This window comes from Fundulus heteroclitus, unplaced genomic scaffold, assembly GCF_011125445.2.
Source record: "Fundulus heteroclitus isolate FHET01 unplaced genomic scaffold, MU-UCD_Fhet_4.1 scaffold_85, whole genome shotgun sequence".
Taxonomy (NCBI): Eukaryota; Metazoa; Chordata; class Actinopteri; order Cyprinodontiformes; family Fundulidae; genus Fundulus; species Fundulus heteroclitus.
The window spans coordinates 342,638-355,157 of NW_023397307.1; the positions used below are offsets into that span (position 1 = coordinate 342,638).

Consider the following 12,520-nt stretch of genomic DNA (forward strand, 5'->3'; position numbering starts at 1 on the left):
AGGCTTTTTAAAATCAGTCAAAATGCCTTCAGACTGATTTAGGAATTGTCTTCCTGTTTTCTATATCAAGCAGCACAGAGGCGCATTTCTCAGCCACTCTTCAAAATGGGAAAGACAAGAGAACAAGCGGCTGGGATTTTTAACAAGATCTTAATCAGTGGGGATTTGATATATTCACTAAAACGGAGCTGTTCCTGTTGCTGCTGGAGAAGAGCTAGTGATTTGTTAAAAGATGCATGAAAACATTTCAATACGTTAAAATCCACTGGCTACCAATGCCTGTTGAATAAAAGGTTCAGTACCAGAGTACAGCGGTCCAAACATAAGCTCGCCACGTTTAAGAAGTTAAAAATAGAACAGATTGCTGGATCAATGTGAGCTTCTGTGCTTTCTGTGTCTCTGCTCTGTCTTCTCTAAGCCCCAGTGGGTCGAGGCAGATGAGCGTTCACACTGAGCCTGGTTCTGGTTCTGCTGGAGGTTCTCCTCCCTGTTAAAGGGGAGTTTTTCTTCCCACTGTCACTTCATGCATGCTCAGTATGAGGGATTGCTGCAAAGCCATCAGCAATGCAGGCGACTCTCCCTGTGGCTCTACGCTCTTTCAGGAGGAGTGAATGCTGCTTGGAGAGACTTGATGCAATCAACTGGTTCCCTTATATAGGAAATTTTTTGACCAAACTGTATAATCTGATTGAATTTGACTTTGTAAAGTGCCTTAAATTGGCGCTATATAAATAAAATTGAATTGAACTGAATTAAAAAGTCAAATGTAAATCATTTTCATTGCACTTGAACAAATTGTTTCGGTCGATCAGGAAAACCCCAACGAGGCGTTTTCACGTTTCTGGTCGGCACGTGACAAGAGGACTTGGACTGAGAGGGTTCAGGCAGAGTTTGGCTTCATTAATAAACGATGGCAGCGAGCGGCGGCTCGACTCTGTCCTCATCCTATCCACAATTCACCTTTTAGAGCAGCGGGGGGAGAAAAATCAGCCCACTTGGTTTGCTTCCTGCTTTCTCTTCCTTTCTACGCTTCATGTTTCAACGCCTTGTGCCTCTCAGCTTTGATCCCACCAGTTTGCCCTCTGTGGTCCGACATGCTGGGGGGGGGGGGGGGGGGGGGGGGTTGTTACGGAGGAGCCGGTGCCGCTCGCCTCTTACGGGGGAACATTGGAAGAGTGTTAGTGTGTGATGCTCCCTTCTGAGAACAGTGCCGCCCACTCGGGCCTTCAGGTAGACCGGCGGGAAGGCAAAGCGCAGCATGGACCCTGTGAGTCATCCACAGACCTCCGCTTACATGCTGGACTTTTATTTTTTTATTTTTTTTTTTTTAGTCTGCACACAGAGCTGGTTGTAATTTTAAATGGCTGCTGAACCGAAGGTTTTCTCTCGATGCAACTCTCATTTTTATTTAACTGCCTGGCCGTCTGACAGCTGGGAGGGCTTCATGCCCGCGGGCGCCGCTACATTTCAGGGCAACGAGGACGTTTTGAGCATTTTAGATGCTCGTATTTTTAGCCTGCCATCACAAACGGACTGCGCTGACATTCCCTGTGTGTGTGTTAAAATTAGTTTGGTGGGGACCTCTGTTTTAACGCTGGCGAAGATAAAGGTTTCTGAAAAAGGTTAAGACTTTACGAAAACCTTTGCTGCCTTCACAAGAAATCTGCTCGGCTGATGAGAGGAGAAGTGGAGATAAAAGGAGACATTACTAATGCAGAATGTTGTACATGTAATCATCACTGCAGATTTTTTTAAAAAATTTTTTAATTTAGATTTTTTATTGGCGACTGAGCCTTTTTGCTCTTGATCTCATTTTATCTAGCGGAGCTGAGACGAGGAATTAGCAGACTATGCAGCTACCTGGTGCCCCCTGCTGGACCCAAACGTATGTGCAATTTGGATAGAATAGATAAACAAATGTAACAATAAATATGAAAAAAATATATAATTTTGTCCTTTTTGTGGCCTTAAATGAAAGTAAGCTGTTGTGGAGGTGGCTGAGAGGGAAGGAGAAAACATGGCTAAGGCCCATAGGCCAAAATCAAACACCGGACATGAGACTAAGCGGTCGCGCTGGGTAACCCTGTGCCACCGCTGCACCCTGAATATATATATATATATATATATATATATATATATATATATATATATATATATATATATATATATATATATATATATATATATATATACATACATTTAATGATTTTACAGTTTACAGTTATTTTAACAAAATGCTACTGCTAAGTTAATCGCTTATACAGCTCATGCCTGAGTTTGGGTTGAGTTTCATAGCGTACCTCTTTAAAAAAAAGCATCAGAGTGATTGTCTGTTTTCCATGTTTGCTTAAAAAACAAGCGAAAAATGCAACTGCTCTTCATGCTTTACCATGTAAATGTGTCTCTGTCTGCTTTACTTTTTACTAATAATGTCTAAATGCTCTTAAATTGCTGTAAACTGCTATTCCATAACTGAGGAGCTCAAACTACATCCTATCGTATTGGTGAAGATCCTCAGTCATCAGGTCATGATCAATCCAGAAAAAGGTTAAAAGATAAAACAACAACTTCTATTCTGAAGCTGAAGACGTTCATCTTCTCATCTAGGAAGCTTTCTCACTTCAACCACCTATGTTGGATGAAGTGTGTCTGTCTATTTGGTTGGTCTAACGCAGAGGAGTTCAACTTCAATGCTCCTGTTTGGTATTTCGCATTTTTTAGCTACATTCCTGCTCCAACAAGGATGATTAAAATGGTTAAATCAGCTCCACAGCGTGTCTTTAAAGGGGCCCATACATGAAATATGGTTGCATCCAAATCTTTTCCGATTTAATTATTGTGCCCTGTTGGCTCATTATATTTTATATATTTCACACTTTGTTTTTGCTCTATTTGTCAGTAACCAAAGCGCTTTTGTACATATTTACCATAACCAGACCAGAGAAACAAGGAGAAGCAACAGAGTCAGCACGGCCCAGCGGAGGTGTAAAAAAAGAAAGAGGTTAAGAAACACTAACGCCGTAGATCAGCTTGGTCTGTGACCACGGTGAGCTGACATTTGCAGGATGGTCTACTTGCTCTTACCGTTACTGTAATTTGTCAATTGTCTCCATAGTTCTGTGGGAATGTCAGCAGATGGCACAACAATGTCCATGTCTGCTGACTGTGACCGGTGCAAAGCTCTTTTTAGGCTCAAAAAGGACTAAGTGAACACTATCGGGACAAAAGCTTGCCATATATTGTTTTATTTCATGATAAATATATGTTTTTTTGGGGAGGGGGGTTTATATAAGTGTGTGAGCTGCTTTAATGTCTGAAGTAGCCTGCTAATGACCCAGTCATTTGAATCAGGGGTCCTGTTGATCATGTTTAGACTTCATGCAATCCAACGCTGTGAGGACGTGCGATCAGAACCTTCAAGGGATAAGTTACCGTAATCCTTGGAAATAAAATAAAAAAAGCCATTTTCCACCAACATATTTTGTAACTGTGCGATATATCGCCTTATTAATTTAACTGTCAAACTGTTCATTTCTGTAATAATGCATTACTTATATTAATTGTTAATCTATAGAGCGAATTTACAAAATAATTCTTCATGCTCCTAAATATATTCAAAAGATCTCTGATCATCATTCATCATTTAATCTAGGATTTTAGGGAGAGAAAATTTATAGAATGTGAGCAGAAATGTGGCTTCGCCTCCGCTGCTAAATCTCAATTATCCATCATAACAACTTCCATACAAATGCATTGGTTACAGTCTAAAGACTTGATACAATCTTCTTCTTTTTTAAATGATCAGATAAACTAAACTACACAACTAAAAATAAAAAAGTGTTCTTGATTAGACCTTATTCTGAAAAGGGTTTCCATGAATTATGAAACCATTAAAACTCTTTAAACACCTTTCTGTTTTTTTTTCCCTCCAACTTACTTTACAAATATATTTCTAATGTGAAAGCCTGGTGAGAAACTGAAAGACCTGAAACTTCATTGACTTAACCAATAAAAAAAAAAAAGAAATTAAGGAATATTTCCATACCATCTTTATAAAGAGGTAAAAACAGCTGAAACAGAGTGCTGCACATCGCTACACGCTAAAACGCAGCCATTAAAAAACTAAGAAAGAAAGATAATGCATAAAAACCCTTCAAATAAACAAGAAAAAAAATTTAAAATGAAAACTAAGTCTCACTGGGTGTACAAGTCAAAGAATAATAGTAAGTTTTAAGGCGAGTTTTAAAGGTGGGCAGTGAAGGAGCCTCTCTTATGTGCAGGGGTAGTTATTCCATAACTGAGGAAGAGGCTCCGCCCCCTCTGAGCTGGGCGAGGAGGGATGAAGCTCAGAGATGTGTGGCGGGGTCATTCAAACACTTAAAAACAAAAATAAGACTTTTGAAATAAACGTAAAATAAACTCTTAAATGTGCTGGGAGCCAATGGGCCAATAGGGGCAATATGCTCTGTTTTTGGAGTATCTCTTAAAAGATGAGCAGCAGAGTTTTAAACCAGCTGTAGACGAGAAAGCAACGAGAATAAATAAATATTCTTTGACACAATTTTTTTTTTTTGTAATCAAATAATGAATATATTTGTAGCACCATTAGCACGTTTAATCAAACTTGTGTTGATTAATGTTGAGTTTTATCACAGGACTTAATCAAAATAAGCAACAACAAAAAAAAAGCAAATAGAGATTGGAAAACAAAGATAACCAAAAGACAAATAAACAACAAAAAATCAGTCCGACATTGAAAATAATTTTTAGAACCTGTGCCGCTTTGATCAAATGCAACACGTTAAATGCAAATTATAGTTTTACAGTTTTCACGTTAGAAACAAATCATTGAGAGAGCCAGAAAGGTGTGGTTAGTGGTAGGAGCCACAATTATTCTTTTTTATGACAGCAAACACCAATAAAAGCAGGAGGAAGGAATGTAAGATGCTGTGGCACAAATAACGGATATAAAAAGATATACGTACAAGAGCTCAGCAAAATCAGTCATCTGGATGTTGGCCCGACGAGCCAAGATCTCCATCAGATGAAGGCCTTCGTCCGTCTGCAGCCGACTGCGGGTGAGGAGGCAAAGGAATGAAGGGGCAGAAGAGGCAGAAGAGGCAGGGAGGGATGAAGGTGGAGGTCAGAGAGGCGACATGAAAAACTATTTAGTTTCCTTTAAATCACAGAGTAGCAACAGAAAAGCGATCAATTTACGACTGGACGATATAGAACAAAGCATATTGATAAAACGGAAATCACACTGATCCATAGAGAATTATCAACAAATTCAAAACATATATTTTAATGCAGCCCTGACCATTTTATGCTGTTGCTTAGCAACCTATTTTTAGATACAGAACACACAAACATTGAATTCAAACTAAACCCTTTATTCAAGTTTTTCAAAAAGGGAAAAGAATACATGCTCTCTGAACCCTATGAAGGGGGCAGGGCTTGGTTCCTGGCTCTGCGTTGTGATTGGTTGGGAGGATGTAGTGACTGTAATATTAACCTACATGATAGGCTAAAATACATAACGAAGGAAAACTGTTCTTCTATTGAACGTTTTATTGATGTTTTTTTCTATCATTGATATATATTGTTATTGAATTATGGTCCAATATTTATAATGTTAAAAATGTTATGAGATGCGCTAAACCAGAATAATGTGGAACCAGATCTCATTTCATTAATCTAGTTGTATGCAATTAAGCAATCACACAAAATCCACCCTAAAAGCAGGTGAAACTGGAGGAAGATGGCCTAACTACATTATTTAGATGTTGGCAACTTACAAAAATAAGCTAGTAAATGTCTAACATCCCTATAAAGTCAGTTGTGGTAATGGAAGTTGGGAAAACGTTGCTGACAGATTTGAAAAGATGTAAGGTGGAGAGGCCAGAGTGCTGCGTGGTGGAAAGGTGAACCCAGAGGAGGGGAACGAGGTCAAAGACAGGAAGTTCGTTATCACCTCTGCTTTTTCTTTTCAGTTTGCTCTGACAAGACACGACACGGTCACGACCCAAACACAAACCAAGCCAATTTGACCGCATTGAAAATAAAAGTGTTGCATGAACTGCTGTATTCACGGAGCAGGTCCACGGCTGCAGGTCAGGCCTCCGTCAAAAGGAAAATAAAAACCTTCACTGCAAACTGAAGGTAAGTGAAATTAGCTTGAAATGAGTATTTGCCCGTGATTTGAGCAGGTAAATAAAGTGATCTGCCCATAGAATAAGATTTTTGCACTTAAAATAGGAACAACTCATCTCCACCATCTTGCTTCAAGTGAATATATGTGATTATCATATTTAAGCGGAAAAACACTGATTACATTACCAGACAGTCTTATTCAGCCGCTCAAATCAAAGGAAAATACACTCAATTCCAGAATATTTTACTTACTTTTAGTTCCCTTTGTGCAATATTCATGCTGCCCTTTGATTAACTTTTCTGGTAGACAGCGTATTTTCAGTGGATATTTGTGTCTATTGACTCACATTGAACATTACGGCTGAACAACTAAAAAATTAAAAATACTTTAGAATTCCTGAAGAGAAATTAAATGTTGCTGTAACTCACATATCATTAAATTCTCTCTATCTATATCTATCTATATATATCTATCTATCTCAATATATCTATATCTATCTATCTATCTATCTATCTATCTATCTATATCTATATCTATATATATCTATATCTATATCTATATCTATATATATATATATCTATATCTATCTATCTATCTATCTCTATATATATATATATATATATATATATATATATATATATATATATATATATATATATATATAGATAGATATAGATATAGATATATATATATGCCACATGCATCTGAACAGTCAACGGTGTTTGCTCCCATGTGCTGGTTGAGCATTTTGTGAATCACTCCTAGTTGTGAAAGCTCCAAATTCTATTTGTCTGCTTGCTAGTTTTTAGCTTGTTAAATTTAAAAAGCTCAAATTTGATATTAGTTTTGTCTAGGGTGTTGTTTAGTATACCTGAAAATGTTGAATTTAGTGTTTCTCCCTGTTTGTGTTTTCTTGTTGGGTTTGTCTTGCTGAGAAGCAGTTTTTTTTTAATTCCCTTTAGTTTGTGCTCATCTGGTTTAACAACGTGTTGGACGTCGTCGCTTTTTGTTAAAAAAAAAAAAAACCTTATAAATAAACCTAATTTTACCAACTACACTCTTTAATGTTATGTTGCCCCGTTCTTCCAGCCAACTGTGGGCTATCGCACTTAACGTTGGTATCAGCCGATCCCGACCGCTTCTCAACACATCGGTATCGATACGACCATTAAAAGCTGACCAATATTAACGACCGATGTTTATCTCCACCTCGTTGCCGTTTCTGCAGGGGTTTGCCATGAGGCATTTGTTCAGGCATGCCTTGCAGCGCAGGATTGTGAGCACACCTTCACAGTGTCAAAAGGGTTGGGAAGCATGTATAGCACATAATATCAGTAATCACTTGTTATCGGCCATAGCAGCAATATTATATCTGGTATTGATATTGGCTGACAGCTTTATATCGGTGCATACCAACTTCAAACTCTTAGAAACTGACGTCTCACCCAGGTGAAAAGCAACAACCTCATTGAGGCATAACTCATTATAGAGTCCATTGAATCAGTCTGGGTGCCTGCACAAGGCCAGCGGAACAGCGCGAGGGTTTGTTTCATGTGCGTTCGTGTCTGCGTGCTCAGAGACCCGATCAGAACTCAATATCCCAGCTCTAAACTAATTACTTCCTCCGTGCCGCGGCTTTACCCGACCAGCGGCCAACAAGAAGGCGGCCGTAAACCTAAGAGAACCAGAAGTGAAGCCGGGTTCTGAGAGGGTACGGTCGACTCCGGCTGAGCGGCTCCCGACAGAAAAGCTGCATTTTGTACGTTTTGTCTTGCAGGAGTGTGGAGAGCCGACAGCAGCGTGAAGAGCCCACACGCTGTGAGTCAGCGCTGTGTCGTGCCGAGCCGCAGCCTCCGAGCTGACATCGCTGATCACTGCTCCTGCCTGCAGATGCAGAGCGCTGATAGCTGCTACAGAGACCTCACCCCAGCTGTAACATCAGCACCGCAGCAGACTGCCATCTGTCATATTCCGCATCCTACCCCCCCCCTCAAACTTAAGAGGCTTTGCTGAATTTCCATGTACGTTTTCCACTGTGAAGGTCTTCTCCGTTTTCAGTAAGAAACAAACACAAATAACCGCATACAAGCAGTCGCTACTGACAGTCAGCCTTTGTAACGTCTCACATTAGTTTTCACAAATTTATCTTTAAATATCTCACCCCCCACCCCAATTTTCCCTGTAATGAATCTTTGCAGACACTTCTTGTCTGCCAAAAAACGTTCAAAAACAACGCAACTGGACTTTTTTTCTCTATTTTTTTTCTCGAAGATTGAAGTCACTTCGTTCCCTTTACAGAAAGCTTTCTCAATTCAAAATGTCTTAAGTAGTGTGGAGTTGCAAGCTTTATAGTAATACTATAGAGCTTGCAACTCTTCAAACTTAAAAAAAAAAAGTCCAGTTGTTTTGTTTTTGAACTTTTTTGGAATGACCATGACCTGGATGACTGAGAATCTTCACCAGCTTCATTTTCTGCCAGTATGCGGCTACACGTTCATATTTCCATCAAAGAAAGACCCTTCTGTTGACCCAATGATCTGATTTAGCCTGTTGCATTCCACCGGTCCACAGAATGTCATCGCACTACTGTGGTTCACACTGTTTGATAATGGTCAGTGCACAAAATCACTGCAGTTTCTTATCTAAAAGAAGTTGGACAAGCAAAAAAAAAAAGCAAAAAAAAAGACCCCGCCCCCAATATAGAATCAGGTAGTAGCAATAAACACCTCATCCTTCATTTGGCTCAGACACTGAGAAACAAAAAAGAAAAAATCATCATCACAGGTAAACCCGGGGGGCGGGGGGGGGGGGGGGGTGCTGGACACCAGAGGTGGGTAGTAACTTGTTACATTTACTTGGGTTTTGAACAAAATGTACTTTTAGGAGTAGTTTTACTGTACCTTTCACTTTTACTTGAGTCATATTATAACTCAAGTATCGCTACTCTTACTTAAGTAAAATATCTGGCTACTCTACCTGCTGTGAGTGACTTCAAGAATAAAGAACTGACTCATTTAACTAAAAATGCACCAGAGAGACAAAAAAAACAGATTTTATGTTAAAGTGAGACTTCTTGTTTTTACACCAGCTTTGTTATTTTAATGTTATTTTCTATCAGCTGAGCTCATTGAGCCATTTGGAGGTCAGATGAACCAGGTAGGACCATATATGTGGTTCCCTCAAGCCTGTTCCAAAAAGTAGCACAATCTTCTCTAAAGTGGTATTTTATTCAGCTGTGCTTCTTTTTGAATCATTACAAACATGTTTATATTGCATAAAGTTAAGGTGAGCTTGGACTCATGTAGGTCAACGATCAGCCCTTCGTATGACAGTACCGATGAAGTAGCTCTCAGTTTCAAAAAGGTTGGTGATCCCTGCAGTAAACAGTAGATTTTGTCATTGGTAGTACTTTGCACTGTTCTAACATTCTGTATATACATTAATTGCTGTAAGTATTGCTTTCAAGTCTAATGTTGAAAAGATTATTTAGAAAAGTGTTTCTCCTGCCGGAATTTGTTATTCTTTGTATATATTTTTTTAATTTTTGTCTTTAAAATAGCAGAATTTTGACATAATCTTATATTTTTGTCTGTCCAATTACATATTTTTTTATATCTTAAGTCATCAGCTGTTATAATTAGTTACCCAGTACTTGAGTTGCCTTCTTACTGAATACTTTTTTGTTTTTTCTTGAGTGAATTCTTGGCTGACAACTTTTTACTTTTACTTGAGTAAAAATACGTTGAAGTAGTGCTACTCTTACACAAGTACCATTTTTGGCTGCTCTACTTTCCTGCACTGACTTATCAATGTTAGTACAATCAAGATTTGTAGATCTTTGACTAAAATACAGTCAAACGTACTCCTAAAAAGTAATCATACTTTTTGCTAATGCAAGAAGGTGGAAATTATGGCTGCTCGTGCGAATATATCATCTTCTCAATATCAGTTTGGAATTTTAATATAGCAAAGAATGGTTAGGAATGCAATAATTGTTGCTGATATATTCTAGGTTTTATTAACTTTTATCAATTTTACATATTAAGGTAATATTTAGCCAATAGGACTGAGATTCAAAGCAGCAGACGCCAACACCGAAAGCCAATAGCATCGCCCAAAAACGCCAAAGGTCGTAGGGTAACGGACGCCCATCACAGCTGACATCATCATCGCAATATTTACCAATATTATCCCCATCACAAGATGTGTTGCAGCGCTGCTGGCAACCCTTAAACTGCAGGCTTTGCGTGCTTTAACATTTTGCAAATGTCAAGAGACATTTTGAGAAGAGAGTACGAAGGGCAAGAGAGAACTGTGCTAAGTACCCCTAAGACTTTAAAATTTGCCCTTCAGATGTAATTGAGGACTTGTTGAACCTTCCAGTAGCTAGCTTATGGCAAAAAACACATTTTCTGTTTGCTTCTTAAAGTTGTAGGCGGTAATTTTCCAACATTTGAACTGCTGCTTCACAGCTTTCCTATCTAACATTTAACTTTACTTTTTATTTTTTTTCAAGGGTACCAAACTTAGGTTAGCATGAAATTATTAGTTAAACATATCACAATTATGAGCTCAGTGCAAGGATGCACTCCTAGAATCGAGGCAGCAGGTTTCAACAAAGCGACGAATGCCTGCTCGTCCTTGAAAAGGTGAAATTGTGCAGCGGTGGTTATTTTTTAAAGTGTAAGACCTTTCAGCCATGGTTAAGTGTGGATAAAAGTAAACATACAGTAAATCAAATAAATGTTTTGACCAGTAAGAAGGGGGAAAAAAAAGACTAAAATGTGATATTCTAGATGCCAAGGGGGTTGGCTTGAAGAAAACATCCATTGATTTAAATCCAAAAGGCAGCAGATCTGTGATAAAATGCTTCAGATACAAGATGATTATGAAACTTAATAATTTTTTTTACTATGCTTCAAAGCTTTAGTCGTTTTCTTTGATCAGGTCATTCTAACTCTTAATACTTAGCTGTGAAATGGCCAAATGACCACAACATACAGTATTAGCATAAATGCAGCACACTGTCAAGCACGGCAGTGGAGGGATCATGCAAAAGTGGAGCATGTGAGTCCAATTTATTAATGTTCTTAAACAGTGTGCACACAAAGTTACTTTTTACCAAACACACATATGTACAAACTAAAGGTTATGTGGCTTTAGAGCAGGAAAGAGAATTGACAGTAACACTGAATTTAGCCGTAACGAGAGTTAACGCTGAACTTCTGTCATAATGATCTGCGTTTTATGAGGTAACGCAGGGTGAAAGGAAAACCTCCTGCTCATTGTGCTCTCAGTGCGGACCTGTGGCCTTCGGCAAACTTCCACAACAGACGTCTCTCTCCTCCAACACGTTTATAGATTTTCTGTGAAACAGCTTTGAGTGAAAGCAATAAGATGAAAAGACCAGAAGGAGACATGCCACCAAGGCCTTGAGGGCCGCACCTGCAGCACTCAAACACAAAGTGGTTTCACAAGACCAAGGATTTGAAAAAGACCTTCAGTCTAAAACTTTAGACACAAAGTGATCAATAAAATCAAACACCCCCCCCCCCCCCCACCCCCGAATCGCCCACCCACGCTTCCCTCCTCGTCTTTGTGTGAATCAGAGAAAAAGTGCATGAAGATTGGTTCTGTAAAAGACGGCTTAAAATCTGAGTTACACGTGATGTGAACGGGAAAAAATGAAAGAGAGATAAATTAGAAGGTCATGGAATATTATTATTATTAATATTGATTAGGGCTGGATGACATAGAAAAAAAGCATATAGATAAAATAGAAATCATATTGATAATTATCAACAAATTCTAAACCTATATTTTAAATGCAGCCCTGACTATTTTATGCTGTTGCCTAGTGACCTATTTTTAGATAAAGACACAAACACCAAATTCCAACTCAACCTTTTATTCAACCAACTTTTTACTAAAACTACAAGTTTTTAAAAAAAGAAAAAAAGAACGCGTGCTCTCTGAACTCTCTGAAGGGGGCGGAGCTTTCCTGGGTCTGCGTTGTGATTGGTTGGAAGGATGTAATGACTGTAGTATTAACCTACATGTCTAAAATGCATAATTAAAGAAAACTTTTATTCTATCAAACTTTTTATTGATCCTTTTTTCTATCATCAATGTACGTTTATCGATCAATATATATATTTATCGTTATTGAATTATCGTCCAGTCCTATTATTGATAATGCACACAATCTTTCAATGACAACCTTTGTTTTAAGTGATGAAAAGAAAAGACCAAACGGACAAACTAAAATCTCTCATTGCAGAATCTATCATGAAAGTGATGTTTGACTGGTGCATCTCAACGATTCGTAGCATATAAACGGGTTTTGTGTTTTTATAGGATGTTCAC

General features: G+C 38.5%; 1 protein-coding gene across 1 annotated transcript in view; it reads right to left on the reverse strand.

Annotated features, from left to right (window-relative positions):
* LOC105917887 (receptor-type tyrosine-protein phosphatase N2) overlaps window positions 1-12,520 on the reverse strand; it is a 269,052-nt gene that overhangs the window by 190,838 nt on the left and 65,694 nt on the right. Inside the window, exon 10 of the mRNA XM_036134561.1 lies at window positions 4,986-5,072. Within this exon, the coding sequence (XP_035990454.1) occupies window positions 4,986-5,072 (87 nt within the window). The remainder of the gene's footprint in view (window positions 1-4,985; window positions 5,073-12,520) is intronic.